Below are 22300 nucleotides of genomic sequence, written 5' to 3'. Positions count from 1 at the left end.
TTGTTGGTATAACTGGTGTTAGCTGAAAAGGGAGATATATAATACTTTAAAATTATTTAAGAGGGTAATAGATCCCATTTTGAAAATTTTAAATAGCAGGTGTCTCAAATTCTTATTTAAGTGGATGAAAAAATTGATACATACACGAAAGTTTCAAAAGGGAAGAAAAACAAAACCTAGCAGAACATATTAGAGGTTTTCTCATGGGATTAGTGAAGAAAATTAAGACTAATGCCATAAGAAATTCTGCATTCCTCAGTATATTATTTTTTGATATATTCTCTAGACTATCTATCAAATCTTTAATGTGTTTCAAATGTGTTTTCGGATTATCTAATATTCTAATAATAGATTCTTTGTTAACCTCCATCATAGCCGCTCTATAATATCTCGTTCGGACCATAGGACAAACCTTCTCAGATTAATTAAAACCCTACCTTATTTTTACCCATTGACGCCAGAATCGATTTACATCGATGAACTTATCTATTTTTTTTGTTCGTTATTACTTGAACGGCTCAAAAATCAAGATAGCAGAGTTTAATGTTACGACTGAAGAAATCAGAACTATTTCACTATGAGACGATTGGGACGATACAGTATACAAGTTTGACATAGAATTGTTTTTAAACTTGATAGAAATTGATGGCAAATTAGCAGCAATTTCGTCAAATGCTTTTAGTCAGATACAAGTTTGGATGTTACAAAGTGCTGAAACAGAAGAATGGGTGCAGCATCCTCCCATACAACTACAAGATCAAGTGGTATCAATACATATGGTACATTCATCATCACGCTTTTGTTATACAAATTCTCGTGACGACACAAGAAGATTTTAATAATTCATGTCTCGGAAAAACTGATTTTATTACTCCCTCCGTTTCATTTTACTCGTTCCAAGTTTCTTAATTTGTTGTCTCATTTTACTTGTCCTTTTCTACTTATCAAGACAAGATAAATTTTTTTCTCATTACACCCTTAATATAATTGATTACTCCTTATTATTAGCATTCTTGAAAAATATTTTAAAGAGGAGTATCATGGTGTACTACATCATTAAAAATACAAATAATGCTTTGGTATTAGTCATCCATCAATATTGGAACTAACAACAAGACACAATTAAGAGGGACAAAATGGTAAAATTATATTACCAATTATTATTTTTTTAATAGTTATGTCATATCAATTTGAAATGGATAAAATGAGACGAAGAAAGTATATGACTTCAAGGAGCAGATGTTGAGAGGAATTGATATCTTGGGGCTTGCGAATAAGATTATTGGTATTTATAGTTTCGAGGAGTATTGGATTTACTCGTTGGGATGGATTTGATTTTTTTTCATTTCTATTACAATTTTGATGATGTTAAGTTTGAAGTTTTAGTAAATATTCCTTTTAGTTGATCCTCTTTTTAAAATATTTATTTTAATTTATTTGTCTAAATTATAAAATCAAAATTATTTTGCACATATTTTTTCTATTCCATCAAAATCAAGAGTATTTTACACAAAAAAATTTCATTCTATTCTTGATAATATTAAATATAATCATATTTTTTAAAATTATTGAAAGTAACAATTTTATATTTTCAATACTAACTTTAAATATAAAACTTTACTTTTTCTTCACTTTTCAAGAGTAGCATGTATGAATTGAAATAATTGCACCAAGTTTCTATGTTTAATTGACTATTGAATTTTATAATGCCAAAAAGGGTAAAAAAACACTTCTAATTATTGATTTTCTTAAAGAGTGTCAAGGCTAAAAGGTCGTCTAATTCGAAAAGAAGAGTAGGTTGCAGGTCCTTAATGTTTTATTAATAATAGTTTTGTCCGAAAATTTGCACTTTTGGTCCCTGAAATTGATCGATTGTGCAATTTTGATCCATCTGCTTGTGAAGCATTTAATATTGTTCGACTGTCAAGCTTCCTGCATCTCAAGTAATCTATTACTCTATGAATAAAGTTGCATAAAAAATACAATATCAGAACTATCAGTAGATAAATAGATACAAGATGAAGTTGCTGAGTGTGTTTGGGGATGGTTACATTAAATAATGTACAATTTTCTATCGTTTTCTTCTCAGCTGATTTTGCTACAATTTCACTAACCCAACTAGCAACTATAACTGAAGAATTAACAACGTGAGGTGAAAGAATACGTACACAGATAATTCTAGGTAATAGAGCACAAGGTTAAAGAAAAAAATTTGTACAAAATTTCAGCAACTCAGCTCTTTTTAGGTGCTTTTGGCCGTGTTCTCATCATGCTTGCTCTCCGGGCCACATCCCATGCCTTTTGAGGTGCCAAGACACCAGCCTGAGATGCAAAAAATGACTCATAGCCGGGTGAATCAAAGGCGAAACCAGTATGTTTAGATTTCTGTCCAGGCAGTTGCATTATGGCATATCTCCTTGCTTCAGCTGGAGAAAGCTCGTTACTCATCTCCAATAAACCAATCCTACCATCATCAATCTCGTGCTTGTGAATTTCCTGAATAATCTGATAATCATATGGCCAAAACCATCTTTGTGCCCTGAAATGAAGCAACTAGTACTGTTAACAGTGAGCTACTTAGGTGTTCACCAGGTGAGTTCCAAGCTTCCACCATGTAGGTATAATTCGACTCCACATGTCCTTCCCGTTTGAAAAAGAAATTAGACTAGAAAAGGTTTATTTTAAATGTATCAAGTAGGCTGTGCTGCCTAAGGACTTGCTGTGCCATGATCCTTGCAGCATAGAGCAGAACAAACAAAAGAAGGTAGATCTACGTTGGCAATGCGAGTGAGAAGAAATTATAGACATTGCATCAGTTAACTGTCATCTGCTGCCCATTCCTTAAAAGCCATATTAAGGTCAAGAAGTTTGGTGCAGTTATCATAGAATCACGATCAGCAAAACAGAATAAGAAACTCTTTGAGGCATAAGAACGCTAAAGGGAAGAAACAACAAATATTGGTCGTACAAATGAGTTTTCATGTGAAAAATGAAATGAAAATAAAATTGGTAAAGACATAAAAAAATGACTCTTTATGGCACATAATTTTAAGCAACTGTGCTGGCATTAATTATATGTAGACAGGTACTCCGGTGGGAAGCAATTGCTTTCAGATATCTCAGCTAGTCACTACGTTGTGAATTCACATTCACATATTCTTATTTAGACAGTGATATAACCTTGAGAGGCAGCCTACTTGTGAATTTGAAAGAGAATTGAAATAAAAGAACAATCTAGCAATATGTGCTATACTGCAATGTAATACATAATATTGATCCAAGCAGTTTAAGAAAATTTACTCCAGAGACTTACCCCTGATATAGGAAGTCAACAAAAAGTGCAGCAACTGGTAGAAGCAGCAGCACGAGGTAGAAATAAAGAGTGCTCATCAGGACAAAGATGACAAAGTAGATACCCTCCTGTGGAGAACAAAACCAACACGTTAGAAAGTGAATAATTGATCTTAGGAACATATCAAAAATGTACGGAAACTCACCTGTTGTTTGTTTAAGTGGATACCCGAGTAGATAAAGACAAAAATGAACCATAATAATATGCTCCCTCCAACACTAATGTGATGCCATCTTGTAATTGTGTTGCACATCATAAGGAGACGCAAATTGACAGTAATAACAACACAGGTGCAGGCCATTGTACTGACATCCCATACGCCAAACATCTTGCCAGATGAATTTATGCCCTTCGTACTCGAAGCAGTTACAAAACTATACAAGACTAATGATTGATATACTGCAAAAAAAGCCCACGTAGCCACAACTCTCCATTTGAAGAATGTATTTCTAATTCCTTCCCTGTATAACTCAGGATATTTCTTGGAGAGAGATGCACTGACATCCTAAATGCACAATAAATGTGTATAAACAACATCGTAGTTAGAGAAAGAGTCATCACTAACGTACATCCCTAAAGCTGAGACAAAACTTTTTAAAAAATCAGATACCTTCTCAAAAAGCCCAAGAATAATCACAGGAAGTGCTGTGAAGATCACATTGTAGAGAGACTGGAACCAATCATCATAGAACCTTTGACCAGAGAACCCAGTGCGAAAGGTAAACCAAAACTGAGTCAGTGTAAACATCAGATTCTTGTAAAAGAAATATGTCACCACCTGCATATAAAACTTCCAGATCACATAACTACCAGTGCGCATCATAAAAGTTTGCAGACAGAAGACCAGATGAAGGTAAACCTTGCATATTCTAAGATATGACCAGCGTCCATGGACAAGCAATAAATCGGTGAGAAAGCGGAACTGAGCTATTGCAAAATCACTAGACATCACGGCCTGCATTCCCTCCTGTCCACTTATTCCGACACCAACATGAGCAGCTTGAATCATACTCACATCATTAGCCCCATCACCAATACTAAGAGTAATTCTCTGTGCCCCCTTCCTAACCAAGCTGGTTACCTGAAAGCAAACAGGAAGTCGCTAAATATCTCCCGCGTAGAAGCTTTGACAATCAAAAAGCTCATCCTAACTTCACGAACATTACAGTGTTTTATATTTTTAACTTCAAGAATATCACCAAAACTCAACTGTAATGGCGACTCTTGAACAAATCAAACTGTTGATAGTGAAATGTGAACCCCAAAAGAGCATTTCAAGAAATACAAATATGCCAAAGTTATTAAAAAGTGATAGTGTGAGATAGGAACAGATTTGATGACTGCATCCATGTTTATAGCTAAGAAACATGTTTCAACACGAAGAAACCACAACCCAGTTGACAATTTCCAAAGTGGCCTAAGGACCTCACCTGAGCTTTCTGTAAAGGAGAAACGCGACAGCAAACCACTGCACTGCAATTCAAGCTCAAATTCAACAACATTACACGGAGACTTGGGTCTAAGGCGTACATTAAGACCTTCCCATCAATTACTAGAGCTAACTTTGGTCCAGATGGCAAACGGAGATGCTCTTGTGCTTCTTCATAACATCTCCTGAGCTCATTCTTGACTGTATCTTTCATAAAACGAGCAAGCTCCACTTGGTCACCCTTGTAAAAATTCACGGTAATTGTTAAATGTTAGTGGATTTGCCAACTGACAAACAAGAGAATCAAGAAATGCTGCTCACTCTATCTTCCACTTCTCTGATTTCATCAGTTTCTGAGCTAATAACAAATTGTTTCATGTTGTTGTTGATCAAATTACATGCTGCAATACACAAGTGAATCAGGACAAGATAGTAAATTGAAAGTAAATATCAACAAATCATAGTCTGCCTATTACTTATACCCACCATAAGCAATGTTTATTGCTGTTTCTAGTTTATCCCCAGTAAGCACCCAAATCTTAATTCCAGCCCTTGAAAGAGTCTCTATGCAGGCAGGTACACCTTCTTGAAGCTTGTCTTCTATAGCAGTGCATCCAATCAAGACAAGATCCTTTTCTATCAGTTCTGACACCTGTGTAAAGCTACACACTTAGAAAAAAATGACATGTGAAGAAGCACTTTAATTTTAACCACCAGTAAATTTTGGATGAAGAATAGTAAAAGAAGAGCTCTAGGGAGTGGAGGAATTAAACTGGGTGGCTGAAGAAAAGACTCTCTGCGGTGGACAGAGAACAAAGGTGTAGTCTCGCTACAAGGACACTAAATGCTACACTAACAATAGACTGGCCATGAAAGGCTATCTGGAAAACTAATAAGAAGGATTATCTCTCTGTGCAACAGGTGTTATTGCGTGAAAGGGAGACAGATTCAGTAAGCCATCTTTTTTATTCATTGCTCGGTTTCTGTGGAACCTAGTGACTGTTCATCTTAAGATGGACCAAAGGAGTTAAAACATGTTCTTTGGTGCTGGAAGGAATAAAGATCCAGAAGAACGAGAGGAACTTATGGCTATAACTTTGTGCATTCTGTGCGTGTTACGGAAAGCAAGAAACAACAGATTCTTTGAAGGAAGAAGCTCCTCGGTTCAACCGAAATACTCCTCTCTCATTCCTTTTTGGTTTGATATTCAAAATGTGAACAACGTAGATGAGTGTTAGATTTTATCAGCTCCCTCCATTTCTACAACAGATGCTCTTTTCAGCTTGTACATCTCAGCAAAGCTACACTAACTTGGTGCTATAAGCATATCATACCTTCTTTAATGAAAAAGAGAGGAAAGAGAGAAAAGAGCTCGAAGCTACAGTACATTCTCTTTTCGCGCATTAACCATTTGGTATCCAAAGCCTACTGGCCAACTAATTCTTTTTTTTTTTTGCTTAACCAGCTAGTGTCTAAAGCCCACCATCCAACTAATCCAGACTAATACTGAGTAGGACCACTAAGGGGGGTAAAGTGATTCATACCAGGAAGTTTTCCACTCTCAAGGCTAGAACCCAAGACCTCTGTTTAAGGGTAAAGAAGTCTCAACCATCCCACCACATCCCTAGATAGCCAGCTTAAGTACATAGTGATAAGAACTGGCATCATCAATAAATCATCAAAATGTATCTCTTAATATACAAACTCCATCCATTATATTCTTAAGATGTAAGAATTTTGTAACAGCTGTTAACAGTAGGCAACAATACTTGAAATCTACTTAAGATATTTTTGAGGTTTTGAACATGTAAAAGGAACATTGGTAGAAAGCTTCCTATCTGCAATTGTTTATTTGGGAGACCATACAGTTGGTAAAGTATTACCTATTAATATATAGAATGTTACCTTTCACCAACAAAAAAAAAAAAGAAAAACCTTGAAATCTACTATGGTCTATGAACTGTTACCAATAAGCTTCTTTTTTTTAATAATCGAGAAATCCCCAAGGGTCGCTGGCGCACAGCTTCAATCTTGGCGGATAATGGGCCCACCCCTCTACCCTTCTCCACTTAAATACCAAGCTTTTGTCAGCAGCATGGTTCGAACCCATGACGTGCACCTAACTCACACCTCACAAGCTGCACGGGTTACTAATAAGCTATTAATGAAGTTTCATTTACATCATCCATTCTCTGGAATACATCAAACTATACTTTGAAGATAATTTTGGAACCTGCGTCTGGCACCTTCAGCCGAAAGGATAACAACGAAGGGAACTTTTGATAATCTAGACTGCATGCTGAACCCAACAACCCTTGCCAAAAGGAACTAGCAGATTCTCAAGAAAAGAAGAATTTAACTGTGCCAAACAACAATTAACAATCATTACATAAAGTTCTTTTTTCAAAACACTAATCATTACATAAAGTCTCCTCCAAAATGTAACAAATCTGGAAAATATAACAGCAGTGTTTTCTTTTGATAAGGCAACAACAGTGTATTCCCACTTAGTGGGGTCTGGGGGGGTAAGATGTACGCAGTCCATACCTCTACCTCTGATGAAGTAGAAAGGCTGTTTCCGAAAGACCCCCGGCTCAAGGCACAAGATATCACACAAACACATAGTAAAGCACAGAAGCAGATGACATAACATAAATACGGCACCCATAAGGAATATAAAACAGAGGAAAGCAGAGGAAAGCACACAGATTCGTAATAAGCATGGAACACTGAATACGGAATCATAACGGGAATAAAAAATTAAAAAAAAACCACCAAGTAATTCCCTACACTAGCGACCCAATCTGGCCCTACTCTTCTGCCGTAATTCGCGTCTTCCAGACCTTCCTATCTAGGGTCATGTCCTCGGTGAGCTGTAACTGTTCCATGTCTCGCCTAATCACCTCACCCCAGTACTTCTTCGGCCTACCCCTACCCCGCCTAAAACCATCCAACGCTAGCCTCTCACACCTACGGACCGGGGCATCCATGCCCCTCCTCTTCACGTGTCCGAACCATCTCAATCGTGCTTCCCGCATCTTACACTCCACTGAAGTCACACCAACCTTCTCCCGGATAGTCTCATTCCGAACTCTATCCCCTCGAGTCAGTCCACACATCCAGCGCAACATCCGCATTTCTGCCACCTTCATTTTTTGGATGTGGGAGTTCTTAACTGGCCAACACTCCGCTCCATACAGCAAGGCCGGACGGACTACCACCCTATAGAATTTGCCTTTAAGCTTGGGCGGCACCTTCTTATCACACAGCACCCCCGACGCGAGTTTCCACTTCATCCATCCCGCCCCAATACGGTGCGAGACATCCTCGTCAATCTCACCGTTACTCTGGATCACGGACCCGAGATACTTGAACTTATCCCTCTTACATACCTCCTGTGCTTCCAGCTTCACTACTACCTCGTTCTCCCGCCTCACGTCATTAAACTTACATTCCACATACTCTGTCTTGCTTCTGCTCACCCTGAACCCTTTAGACTCAAGAGTTTGCCTCCACATCTCTAATTTGTCATTTACACCCCCTCGAGTCTCATCTATCAGAACTACATCGTCTGCAAAGAGCATACACCACGGCACCTCCCCTTGAATACGCCGCGTCAACACATCCATTACTAACGCAAACAAAAAGGGACTAAGAGTAGATCCCTGATGCAATCCTGTCCGGACAGTGAAATGCTCTGAGTCTCCTCCCGCCGTCCTCACCTGGGTTTTCGCTCCCTCATACATATCCTTAATTACTCTGATATATGCCTGCGGTACTCCCCTCACCTCCAAGCATCTCCAAAGCACCTCCCTGGGGACTTTGTCGTAAGCCTTTTCCAGGTCGATAAACACCATGTGCAGATCCTTCTTCCTTTCCCTATACTGCTCCACCAAACTCCGTACCAGGTGGATTGCCTCCGTCGTCGAGCGGCCGGGCATAAATCCGAACTGGTTTTCCGAGATAGACACTATCCGTCTCAGCCTCACCTCGACCACTCTCTCCCAGATCTTCATAGAGTGACTCAATAACTTAATCCCCCTATAGTTATTACAACTCTGAATGTCCCCCTTATTCTTATAGAGAGGGATCATGGTACTCCACCTCCACGCCTCGGGCATCTTTGCTGTCCTGAAAATTTCATTAAACAATCCAGTCAACCACCTTACACCAGCCTCTCCAACGAACTTCCAAAACTCCACCGGTATCTCATCCGGCCCCGTCGCCCTACCCCTACGCATCCTGCGGACTGCCTGTCTAACCTCTTCTACCTTAAAACGTCTACAATAGCAATATAAGGAAAATATAACAGCAGTGTGAACTACAGATACGCACCTCATCTAGTTTCTTCTCTCGCTCTCTTAGAGAAGATTTTGCTTGAATGAATTTTTCATTCCAACTTTCATACACATCAGGGTTTAGATCTCTATAGGCCAAGCAAAGTGTACGAAGTCCAGCAGCACCAAAGTGTTCCAAGTGCTCCCTAGTCCTTTTCTTCAAATCACTTTCTCCATCACGCAACCTCTCATAAATAACATTGTCTGCACCCTGTCAAACGAAGGTTCTATGATATTGTATACAAGTAATCCAGGTAAAATATCCTTCTTTGTAAGTGCTTACCTTGCAATAGAGTACCAATCTGCCATCAGGATAGCGACATACAACAGACTGACGCTTTCTCGTACTGAATAGAAAAATAAGGATAACAGTCAAACCTCATACCATCACGCAGATAATGAACATAGTCAGAAAGTCCAAACACCTGTTGAATTCAAGGACATTCAGAATCTCGTAGGGAATATCTTGAATCTGTCCCATCTTCTCAACATGTGATTCACGCACATAAATCAATGTTGGAGTACGCCTGTAAGACTGTAAAATTAACAGTGGACCAGAAATAAATAGAAAAGCAAGCAGAGAAACAATGACACAAAATAAGCAACCTTAACTACAACAACAACAACAACAACATACCAACCTTAACTCTTTCCATAATTTGATATCTGAACTATGTATTAGCAGACAATGCCTTTCTACTAACTGATCTACCAGAGAATTACTCTTTCAATCAATAAAATACCAGACAACCAGTAATATACTTTTTCCTACCTAATCCTACACCTAGAAAATAGCATGCAATTAAAAAGTTGACACCTCAAGAAAATAAATGACAATAATTTAGTTCATGTCATCGCTAGATATCTCAATTCTCCGTTCACTCTATACATAAAATCTCCTACCCCCAATGCAAACAAGTCAACCACCTACCAAAATGGTGATTATTATCCTTATCTAACCTGGACTATTCTTGGACTTATAGTAAGTGTAACAGAATATTCTGTTAAGAATCTGTAAATGTTAGAAACAGTTAGCACTAGAAACAGAATTTCACTTTCAATTTGAATCTCTTCTTTCCATGCTTGAAGAAATTAAGAATAAGTTTTAAAAGCACAAATTTACATGCAAACTCCCATGAAATGTTGATTGGTTTCACCACTTAGACTTGAAGAAAACAGCATCGTTAAGTCTTCCAGCCAAATAGTTTATGTTAGTACCCTCCTAGGATCCCACATATATTCACTTTTTAACAGATTCACAATGAAATTGTATCACTTCCAGCAGCATAAATGTAGCAGAAATTCTACTTTATCTTTCTGAAAGAGCTAACTAAAATTATAAGTTCCACGCACTTGTAAAAGAAGAATCCGAAGTTCTTTGCTGCAGCAACCAAAGCAGCTTCATCAGGAGACGCTGCCTGATATCGTATTTTTTCTGGGGTCTCTTCACCTTCAGGAAGCACTGTATGACATATTGCAAGGCATCTGAAAAATTCCTGAACAAACAACCTTGGTCATTGTTAGGTTAGAGGTCAGTGCGCACTAAAGAAGAAATCAGACTACATTTTTGTGAAAGTTTGCACCATATCAGCTCTAATGTGAATGGAGTCACAAGCAAAAGTTACTAACCGAGTCTTACATTCCCCCAAAAGCCATATACAAAAGTTGTTTATCTAAATGTTCACCATTTTTTATTAATATATGGCCCCAACTTGTTCCCCATATAAAAGGAAACAACAATGATTATCAAGTCTTCTCTTGATAATGCGGGAAAGATGGACATTGAGTTTAAGACAAAGGGAGTAAGAGAGCAGAAGTCAATACCGCTCACTATCTGGTCTTTTATTTTGAAACAGAAAGTTAATGATATTTCATTGTTCAGACAATAGGGCACACACCAACTGATTTTCATGGTTTTATTCCACCATGATACTTCAATAATATTTTGAAAAAAAAAAATTCTGATACTAAAATAATATACCTTGCATGAATCAGCATTAGGTTCATTCCTCCAGGCACCTCGCATCAGCCGAGCATCGTCAAAATTGAAACCTTTTTCTCGTGCCTCGTTTGATGATTTTTGAACCTACAAATTCTCTGAATCAGTGCAATGCAACGCCATGAATCCTTTTATATCCCTAACTTAAAGGCCATTTACCTCAACTCTCATTCCACTTCTTTGGGCAGTTCCCATCTCAATTTCAGTAACACCATTTCCATATGTCTCTCCTCCAATGGAACACTTAAAGAACTCCATCAAGTTCCTCGTAAGAGTTCCAGTTTTGTCAGAAAATATGTATTCCACCTACCCATAGAGATCAATGATCAAAGATTCACAGGTTGACAGTTAAATTCACAGCATAAATTAGAGCCAAGGGTAAACAAGGACACATTGCATTGCAAGCAAATTAATTTCACCATACTAGTCACCGACTCAAAATTACCTGCCCAAGTTCCTCATTCAAATTAGATGTTCTAGCCTGTGCAGGGGTGTTACTCTCAGCATGGTACATGTGTAAGTCATTGTTGATAAACTTTGTGGATTGAATAAACTTAACCATCTGTAAGTGAAAACCAGAGAAAAGATAAGAAAAAGAGAAAAGATGGTTCAAATTAAAATTATGCATATCACAACAACAAAAAATGCAATAAGATCCACCTCAACAGAGACATAGAGAGAGATGGGAATAATCGGTGAATAGAGAGTGATTAAGGTGAACATGGTCAAAGCAGCAACCTGAGCACAAACATAAAGAGTAATTAGAAACAAATACTAAGAAAAGACAGGAAACACTGAGAAGGTCAACAAGTCAAGAGAATCTAATAGTTACCACAAATCTATTGTCAGGATTGGATTGTGCGTCTGAGCTGCTTTCAAACCGTAAATAAAAATATTTCTTATTTATGAAGATACCACTGCAAATATCCAAGCAACCTTTTCAACACTGATAGGAATACAAAGCAGTGTTCTAAAATGATGTACAAACTAATCGAACCTGCCAATAGCTCCCAATAAACACATGCAGAAGAGAACAGTAAAAAGAGTTAGAATAAGCTTATCAAGTTTCTTCTCCAAAGAGCTTCTCTTGGAAGGAATCTTCATGGAATTCATCATAACCTGTAGTGCAAACGCAGTTGAAGATTTACCAAAAGTACAAACCTAAGCAAAGGAAAACTAAAGTCACGAAGCAAAGCGATAAATATAACCCAATTGAATATTCGTCAAAGACAGGATGTTCCAAAATCTTTAAATAAACATATCCATGAATAGACTAAAAGGAGGAATTGTTACTGGACTAGTTAATGGATGAGTAACCTACTTCTTTAAATTATTTTTGAAATATGGCCAACAAAATGAACCTGTGCTCCCAAGAAAAAAAGAAAATAAAAGAGGGAGAGGAGGAGAGAAGAGATAGATAGCGTGCATGGGTGTGCGGTAGCTTATAAATAAAGATACAGAATTGATACCTTTGTTTCATGGCCTGTGAAAATAACAGCCCCAACAAGATACTCTGTGTTTCTCAGGCTGCAGCCCTGTAAAAAATACAGATAATATCAAGAAGGAAAACACTAACCAAATTCAATAAGTTTAGTTTCTCTGCATCAGAGAAGAAGTATAGCAAAATAGCAGAGGAACTCCAACGTAATGCCACATAAGGGAAAGACAAGGCCTTGGGTCATCTTAACAAGAACCATCAAAAAGAAACAATAAACCTTAAGTTTTCCGTCTTGCTAGTTTCTACAACAGGATATTTTAGGAACCAGAGAGAGAGAGAGAGAGAGAGAGAGAGAAAGAAACAAAAGCAGAAAAATAAAAGAACCGGAAAAGACAAGTACCCTTAATAGAAGTTGATTTGGACCGAGTGGCAAGGTTTGCTTTTGACTTATCAGATTTCCAGCAAAAGTGTATAGTGAGTTATTGGGTTGCTCACATTGTACTTCTCCTGGAAAAAATAAACACGCAACATCAAACATATTGTCCATCAAAGGCATATAAGTGCGTGCATTATAACCACATAGACAAGATTTCACTAAAGACGTAACAAGATCACCATCATGTGCTATAAACAATATACCAATAGCATATCTGTTGATAAACATTTGCAGGAGATCATAGATAATCAAGGATACTAATTTAAATATTGAAAGTTGTTCGTTTGCAGTAACATATATTTAAACATGAGACTAATTTATCATTATATGAACATCATGCTAACAACTGCTCACCAGTCTAGTATCTTCTGAACTTACATGAGAAGTAACTATACGTAAACCATGACTATTGTTAAAATTCTGTAATCAAGATAACATCAAAAGGCATGTTTCACCAATTCTGATGGTTGTTGTTGATTCTACCTAATCTGATGCTTAGGAAGCAGGAAAATAGGAGAAAGCTAGACTGAAGGAATTCAGCATGCCTATTCAGACGCTAAATTACAACAAAATGTTGGCTCAAGTTTAAGATAGAATTTAGACATCAGAAACTCCACATACATGCATGATTGTTCAGAAACATTAGACAGAGCCGCAGCAGCACAGAAGACCAACCTGTAAATCCAGAGACTTTATCAGGAGTCACATAATCCCAGGTTTTCTCTAGTGCTTTTCGGATCTTTAAATTAGTTTCACCATCCAAATTTGCGGTCTGCAGTAAGTCATATATAAATAGAGAAAGACGGTAAAGATTAGAGACCAGGGCATATGTTTATGAGGTATAAAAAAACTCTTTCCAAAATAAACTAGACCGAGCTAACTTTTTTTCACAAAAGGAAATTAAAGGAGGTCATATTGATGCAGACCAAGTACAACCTCAATGTAGCAGACCCCGTCAGGATTTGTGCTGGCAAGAAATAGAAGATCTGCTGGAAAGAACTCATCCTGCTTAACCTGCACAAGAATAGCCAACTTATACCACTTGATATTTTCCACCGAAACAAAGAGTATTTCCTAGATTTTATCAATAATTCACAAAACAAAATTTTTTTGAAATACTGCAACTAGTTTTGAGAAGCATATTTGAATTCCTTCCAGTAAAATTTTTGCTTCTGAGAGGAGTGGAGTGTGTTCTCCAAATAAAAAAATGCTCCGTAATCATCCTAGAAGGTCTACCAAATTTAATGACAGCCAGATAGTCATATCCCTCTAAGGTGGGAGCTAACCGACTGAGCTGGACAGGCAGATTGGTGTATGTCTATAACTCTTCAGATTCAATCCCACAAAAATACGGACTTGACCATTATAAATTTTAGAGATTAGATCCAACATTCTCAGCCACCAGAGCTTACCAGTACTTCCGTAACTGAAGTATTCCAGTATTTATCTAATGTCTTGTTTAATGATGTGTAAAACAGCATTCTTGAGTTGTGTGCCACCAATTCAATATAATGAGAAGACAGTCTTAAATTTATGATTAGGTAGGTCAGCCTCTATTTCTTAATGTAGTTTTGGATCTCACTAAATAGCAGATTTTTGGTCTTTAACATGGCATTGCTCCAAGAATGGATGTAGTAAAGATAATGCCAGTAAGGGGAAGGTAAATCAGCAGTCTAGAATCTTTCTCAACAGCGATTAAGAGGATGCCAGTACCAATTAATCAGCATCTTCCGCAATGCATGTGAATTCACCAAGAGAGAAATGTACAGAAATATGAATTTATATAATTTGGTAGTTCCTATAACTATCAACATGGTTCATTCAGAGCCAGCATTTAAAAGGTCATGCATGCGACGAACTGATGCCAGACATCCAGCTCTAACATCATCAAATGCACATTCTATTTTGATGAAGTTCTAGCTCACATTTTGGCAAAAGAAGCATATCCACAACAGCTTTGACCTAATACAGATTTTCTCCTTTGATGACTTTTAGATCAAGAGTTTGAGTGGAAACAACCTCTTTCCAAAATTGCAAGCAGAGGATTGCTTCGTCTTGCTGGTATATGCCCACTCTCCTCTACCCCGTACTAAAGCATTTAACTAAATAAAATTTGACTAGCTAAATGACTTTGTGACTTAAACCTTAAATAGTTGGATATGTCTCCGGAGTTTATGATCAGAGTAAAATCTCTTTTGAAAATATGAGATTAAAGAGTCGGTTAGTGTTGGGAAAAAGTAATATGTTGGAAACAATTGAGCACTTCCCAATAAAATGACAAATAATAAAACTGTGCACTCCAACACGTCTTTTATAAACTGCTATCGTCTGTGGTTCCATTTACCTAGGTACCCAAGTACAATCTCCAAACATGTCAGTCGACTAAGAAACTGGTACATATGGACCAGTCAAAGCAGAGAAAAAGGCTTCTAAAACATGATTGTACCCATGTTGAATACATAATTGATAATAAAAAACAAACACAGGTCCATGTGAAATAGCCATTAACATAATGACAAACTAACAGAAGATAAAATTACATAACAAGCTAACAAAGGATAATTCTTATGTCAGAATACAGACAAAACAAAAGTTGCTAATGAGATCCACAAACAAAAGAGCTTGACCGAGAAAGCGGCATAGCTTGTTGGGTGTAAAATAGGAGGTCATCTATCCCACAAGACCTAAAGCAAAAGAGAGCACAGAATTGCAATGACTGCTTTATACATTTACACTTACTCTCACAATATCTCCAGCTTGCAGCTTCTTCCAAGGTACACTGACCCATTGCTGATCTTGAAACACATCTATAGAAGTATTGTTAATTGACAAGTCATTCTGAAAACGCTTCTGCAACAGTATCAAAGGAATAAGAAAAGAAAATGTAAGTGAATAGGTCAAATGCAAAAGGAAAAACATAAGAGTCTGTTAATCTATCTTAAGAATGTCACAAAAAATGGCATTTTAAGAATTAAAAGCATGAGAAGGAAAAGGAGCAACCAGTACTCACCCAATCCTCCCAAGCCTCCTTAATAAGAGAGACAAGAAGCACCAAGCTCAAAGGAAGCACATTCGTAATTGGACTTACAGGACTGCATTAGAGCAATTCTTTTCAGAAGTAAATACACAGCAAAAAACATAGCTCATCTAATGCTACCCAATACCCATTCATTTCTAGAATAATTTTTGAGAATGACTTTTTCTTTTTGAAAATGCTTCTAAAACAATTTGCAAGATCATTTTATCACCAGATCACCAAACTAGAGGAAAAAAATAATTCTCGGCTCAATTTTCATTCCTCATGATAAAGCAATCCCCCACTTTCTTCTTTTGATGAAGAAAGTAACCCAATTACTCTCATGAGCACATCCCCCCTTCTAAATTTTTGGTGTTTGGGGAGAGGAAATAGAGAGGATAAGTAAACCCACATAATACATGCAGACAACAGAAATTCACGTACCTAACTGGAGTGCACGACAAAATTGAGATCATAAGGAAATACAGATTAGCCACCCGCCTGAACTGTCATTATAAAAAGAAGGGTGAAGAGATAAGAAGAAGATCACAGAAAACATGCATTGAATAATACAGCTGATTGGGCTCTTCATCCAAATCTACGGCTATGCAATAACTAATCAAACTGAAATGTCAATGATAATTGATAACATCCCGCCATTCCAAATTTCTAGTATGCTAATATTTCCAATTTTCTCAGATATCAATCTAATTTTGTTCTGAAGCACATTGACCAAAGTGCCTAGTGTCCTTAATTCCTGAAAGACATGAATTAGGACCTCTATGAGACACATGGCTAAATGTCATTTGGTGCATTTAGATTGGTCTGATGCCCCCATAGGCCACAAGTACATATGTGCGCACCTAGGCTATAGTAGAATGGCTCACAGCTGAGAGCTGAACTCATTCCTAATGTATCTATTTACCAGAAATAGAACTTTTTCTTTTAATAGGTGCTCACCGAAAGAAAGAAATATCAAAGAGAAATGAGCATATTTGCCATTTGAGTTTCATTTCTACATAACAGGCGATCGGTTGAAGCTCTCTTCCTACTAACAAAAAGAGTTCAAAGTAGAAACTTCGTCCAAGTCGCTTTTAAAGTTACAAGGATTAACATGTAGGCGGCAAGGGGAATATTTCTGAGATCTGCCAATGGAAAAGGTATTCATATATACCTTTTAAAAAATATAATAGAGAGGAAACATCTCTTATTAGTTTTCTGTTTTTTTAATAGATACAGTGGGACTACATCTTATTCTAGGTTTTCATGAGATTTTTTCTTCTCCAGTACCATATTGCATGGATGAACCTCTACTTAAAAGTTAAAGAGTCAGTCTAGTTACTCAAGAAACTTCTCTCTACAGCCCCTGTTGATAGGTTTGAACATGGCATACATGATTTAAAATGTGGTCAATCCAGTGAATTAATACAAGATCATGTGATCTATGTATTAAACGTCCTGCATAATAAGCTCAGATACACCTGATTTGACAAAATTTTGCAGAGCTGGGTAGTTTCAAAGTCACTTTTAAAGTTCCAAGTCACTCAAATGATATTTTTTCTACATTGATGTTCTGAAAGAATTTTAGATATATAGGACAGTGGAACTGGAGTACACTTCTGTAAATATGGTGTTGGTACAACCCAAGTACTGTTTAGCTCATTTTGTATATAAGATACACAATTTCTAGTTTCAAAAGGAGAAAAACATGTCACGAGGGAAGGGAATATAATCAGGAATCTGCCTACAGAAAAGGTGAATACATGTTACCTTTAAAAATATACATCTTTATTGTTTTTCTGTTTTTTTTTAATAGCAGCAGATCTTATTCTATTTCCCCATGAGCTTTTTCTTCACCAGTACCATATAGCATGCATGAACCTACTTCATAATCTATATAGCTACTCAAGAAACTTCTCTCTACATCCTCTGTTGATAGGTTTCAACACGGCATACATGATTTGGTCCTTCCAAGGAGTTATTGCAGGATCATGTGCCTATGGATTAACCAGCCTGTATAATAAGCTCATGAAGACCTGAGACCCCACTGTGTGGGAATACATGGGTTTGTTGTTGTTGTTGTTGTTCCAACTTACGCACTAAAACTTACAGCTTAAGATTGGTAGAGATGCATACAACTTAAAGAGGTGAAAGAAAAAGCAGAAAACACAGTATGGGAGATAAAATAATTTACCTGTTCAAATAACCCTTTTGGCAAGAATGTTATGATGTCATACTTCGTAGTTGACACGGAATTTCCCTGAAAAGGAAAGGGAATTCACCACATTGACTCAGATGCAATTTAACACTTGAAAGGAACGTGATTGTATGTGGACACATAACAGGTACTAGTCATCACATGTATGTTTTTACCTACCCTACATCTCCCAGATTGAAAACTATTGCTTTAGTCTCCACATTATATTGCAAATATAAATATCATAAACCAAAACACAGGAAACTCAAAGTATTTTGCATTGGCTAATTACTAAAGCCAAATACACCATCTATATTACATGGATCCTTCATTTGCATTGACATGGCCGTTCTGAATTGGTGTGACAACAGTTTTAGTACTTCAGTCAATTCTTGAAGAATATACTAAGAATAGTTAAAACATAGACACACCATACTAAATACTTCCACGTTTCCAATACTGATAAATAAATCCATGTGACATAGGTCACCATTATAAAATAATGCATTTCATCTAAAAAAAAAGGGCAAATACAATTAAAGAAAGAGACATAAAAACACCCCTAAACTCGTCGCGAATTATCAATTACACACATACTTCGTGGAGGTCCTATAAACCCATTACACTATTTTAAAGTGAAACAAATACCACCCGAAAACATAACCAGATTTCGGCATGACGTAATATACACGCACCGGTTAGACATCATTTTTTCTTATTCTATTATCTTTTTTTCTTTTCTTTCTCTTTGTTCTTTTTCATTTTTTCTGGCATCATTCTTCCACCATAGATCAACCCACAAGAGCAAAAATGGCAAAAATGTGCTAGATGATTGCAAAGACGTGGAATGTATTGTTTTTCAACGCCATATTTGTAAAGAATGGTTCTTAAACCCAACTCAACCCCAAAAGCTAACTCATGAGGGGAGGATTGTCCAAGTCCATATAAAGAGACCAAATACCTGTCCTTTTCCGATGTGGGACTCTTAACAATATTTATTAACTTTTTCCAATAAATCTATTGCCTCATTTAGATGGTAAGCCACCATCATTCATGGGCCTACCCAGAGATTCCAAAATCAAACACCAAATCGATAGAAATTTTTCTAAAAAAAAAAGTGTAAAATCCACTAATATGAAATTCCATATTCTCCATTTGAAAGTTATGTAATATATGTTGTTTGTTTTCCTTTTCTTTCCATTCTTCTTTAATTTGGTTTTTAATAGTTTTTTGTTACATTAGTTTCTTGCCAAATGATTGTGTGATATATGGTCAGGATTTGAAGTCTTATTTGCGCCTTTTTAGTTTCTTAATTTTGGGTATTGTAAATTTCTCTTTCGGACTAGATCTTTAGAGCTCTTCAAAAAAGGAGGAAACGAAGTTGGGGAAGATAATCTTTTGATTCAAGTCAAAATAGTTTTAATTAGACTCTCAAGTGGACAAGAGACTAACAGCTTTGGACAATTTAATTAACTTCTCACACGCCAGAAATATGTGTATTCACCTTGAGGACACCTCAACAGATAGGGTGGTGTTTATTCCAACTTAAAATAGTTCAAGGGGATCATCAGACCCACACAAAATATAAGTGTGTGATTGATAATTGGGGATAAGTCTTAAGGGTGTTTTTATGCATTTTCCCTACAATTAACAGAACCAAAAAACTTATGTGTGAAAGGGAAAAATGAAAAAGAGTTAATAGTGCAGCAACTTGCCATTCCAAGTAGTATTTACCTATCCAACATTTTCTAGTTATTGAAAGGGAGCCTTAATGCAATTGCAAAGTTGTCATTATGTGTTCAGGAGGCCACATGTCAAATCACGGAAACAGATTCTTTACGAAAATTCAAGGTAAGGTCGCACACAATAGAATTAAGATGGTTTGATCCTTCCCCCACACACAGGGGGGTAGCGGAAGCTTAGTACATTGGATTACCCTTTTTATTAAACTCAGAAAACAAAGTATACTCGAAATGTTTCAAGTTATTACCCGTCGACCAATTTCTAGACCCACATTCACCATTCCAAACCGATGCATCTGATTTAAAGATAATAGGCAAATAAAACAAAACTTCAGATTATCATCGTGTCAAAAACAACTACAACAACATCTCCAATTTAGTAGGCGTTTGGCCATGAAAACCAAAAATTTTTGGAGTTAGGGTTGGAGTTGAAGTTGGAGGTGTGTTTGTCCATGAATATAAATTGGAGTTATTTTTTGAATTTTTGTAAGAGAAATGTGAGTGGAAAAAGTGAAAAAGTGAATTTCCAAATAAAACTCCAAGCCAAACACCATTTTTGAAATAAAGTGAAAAAAAAAAATCTGAAAAAAAAAGGAAGTAAAAGATCCTACGGCCAAACGGGGGCCTTAATCCTGCAAGTGGGGTTTGGGGAGGGCAGAGTGTACAAATACCTTACCCCTACCTCCTAGAGCTAGAGAGGTTGTGTTTCGCATAAACCCTCAACTTAAATAAAGCATTTCAAATCAGTTTGAAAAAGAGATCACAGAAATGAAAGCAATAACAACAACGAAATACAACAAAATGGAACTAATGTACTGTGTCAAAAACATATACTCCCTTTATTCCAATTTATGTGGCACAGTTGAATTTCGAGAGTCAAACTTTTAAGTTTGACCGTGAATTTGTACATGGAATCTTCAAGTTGTTTGAATAAAGTTTATATATTTGAAAACTACTTAAAAAATACTATAACTCACAAATATTGACTAGTTTCAATCTCGAAATCCGAAAGGTGCGACATAAATGGCGTGAGGGAGTACCACATCCTAAATAGGCAACTAAATGAAATGAAAAGAGTAATGGTGAATCACCAAGTCATTTTGAATAAAGTAATTCACCAGTTCATTTATCATAAACCCCAAGAACACAGAAAACTCAAAATATTTTAAATTCTTACACACAATAACGAATCCCTAAACCCACATTTCACCATTCTAAACCAATCAATTTGATAATAAATTAACAAAAAAAACAAAGACTTTAAAATGCACTATAATTAAGAACTAATGACAAGGGCAGACCGATGTACTAAATCTCATGCTATGTGCGGGTCCCACAAGGGTTTATTTATTGTGCATGCTCACGACTTGAACCGTGACCTCTTGTGAAACAAAGACTTTCATAGAGGAGAGGAACTATTATACACAATAATTAGGAAAAAAGAAAGGAACCTTGAATTTGGCGAGAGAATTTGCATCACGATCATTAACAAAAACGGTTCGATGACCAGGTGCTTGCGGTTGAACTTTACCAAGACGAATATTCTTCGAAGAAGCTATACGATTCCTCATAGCTCCATCTGCACCTGATCCAGATCCTCCTCCTCTCCATCTCCCCGGCATTCTTCTCCGATCTCGTCGCCGCCGGAAACAAAAAATATCTCTTCAATTATCCCGATGACTTCGACGGAATATTCCTCTTTATCGTCGACGTCTCCGGACGGAATATTCTCTTTCTAGAATTATTTCGCCGGAACTACGCCGTCGTCGCTGGTGAAATTGATATAATTCTTCTTATTCTTCCTCTTCTTCTATATAGTTTTTTCCAAGTTGAAGAAGGCGAGTTTTCCAATGTTGAAATTTTCATAAATTTGAATTCATCATCACCTTCATATGCCTTGCAAGGATTTCTCAATTCTCAACCATTTTTTAAACCGCGTTGAACAAGAGAATATTTTTTGGGAAAAAAATGAAAACGGGAAACGAAAAGAAAAGGATTTTTTTTTTATGTATAATATGTTCCGAATTTTACACGTAGGACGACGGATTCGCCCGTGAGATACTTTGCGAATTTTTTATTCCTCCTTAATGGCATATTAATTAAAAAAATAATTAATAATGTAATTAGTTTATTATTGTACCTCTATTAAATATTTTTATTTTAATTTAAAAAAGGTAATTAATGCAAAGGATGAAATATAAAGAAAAAAAACTGTCTCTTCTTGATTAATGAAAATAGACAAGTAAAATGAGAAATCAAATTAGAAAATTTGAGATGGAGAGAGTATATTTTTTCAACAGATACTTTGTGAATTGACTATGACATTTTATGTGCTTCAATTTCCTATAAATACG

The 22300-nt window shown here is 36.6% G+C and overlaps 1 protein-coding gene across 2 annotated transcripts; it reads right to left on the bottom strand.

The window, feature by feature from the left end:
- Window positions 1–1985: 1985 nt before the first annotated feature.
- LOC107847560 (phospholipid-transporting ATPase 3) lies at window positions 1986–21934 on the bottom strand. Of its 2 annotated transcripts, none has more exons than XM_016691894.2 (27): window positions 21398–21934; window positions 18202–18267; window positions 16452–16513; window positions 16002–16083; window positions 15731–15841; window positions 13928–14005; window positions 13667–13763; window positions 12956–13062; window positions 12587–12652; window positions 12115–12236; window positions 11950–12034; window positions 11778–11855; window positions 11563–11679; window positions 11277–11423; window positions 11100–11204; window positions 10472–10614; window positions 9544–9645; window positions 9402–9465; window positions 9117–9329; window positions 5268–5433; window positions 5103–5182; window positions 4783–5022; window positions 4212–4433; window positions 3963–4130; window positions 3498–3857; window positions 3314–3420; window positions 1986–2539 (listed from the first exon to the last, which is right to left on the bottom strand). In XM_016691894.2, the coding sequence occupies exons 1-27, from the start codon at window positions 21566–21568 to the stop codon at window positions 2233–2235; spliced, it is 3666 nt and encodes a 1221-aa protein (XP_016547380.1). In that variant the 5' UTR covers window positions 21569–21934; the 3' UTR covers window positions 1986–2232. The 2 variants fall into 2 exon arrangements, with proteins under 2 accessions (XP_016547380.1, XP_016547381.1); XM_016691895.2 differs by having other exon boundaries at window positions 16452–16508; window positions 21398–21433.
- Window positions 21935–22300: the final 366 nt, after the last annotated feature.

This window comes from Capsicum annuum, chromosome 11 (genome assembly GCF_002878395.1).
Source record: "Capsicum annuum cultivar UCD-10X-F1 chromosome 11, UCD10Xv1.1, whole genome shotgun sequence".
Lineage (NCBI taxonomy): Eukaryota > Viridiplantae > Streptophyta > Magnoliopsida > Solanales > Solanaceae > Capsicum > Capsicum annuum.
Note: the sequence above shows the minus strand (reverse complement) of the source record. Positions and strands in the feature narration are given on the sequence as shown.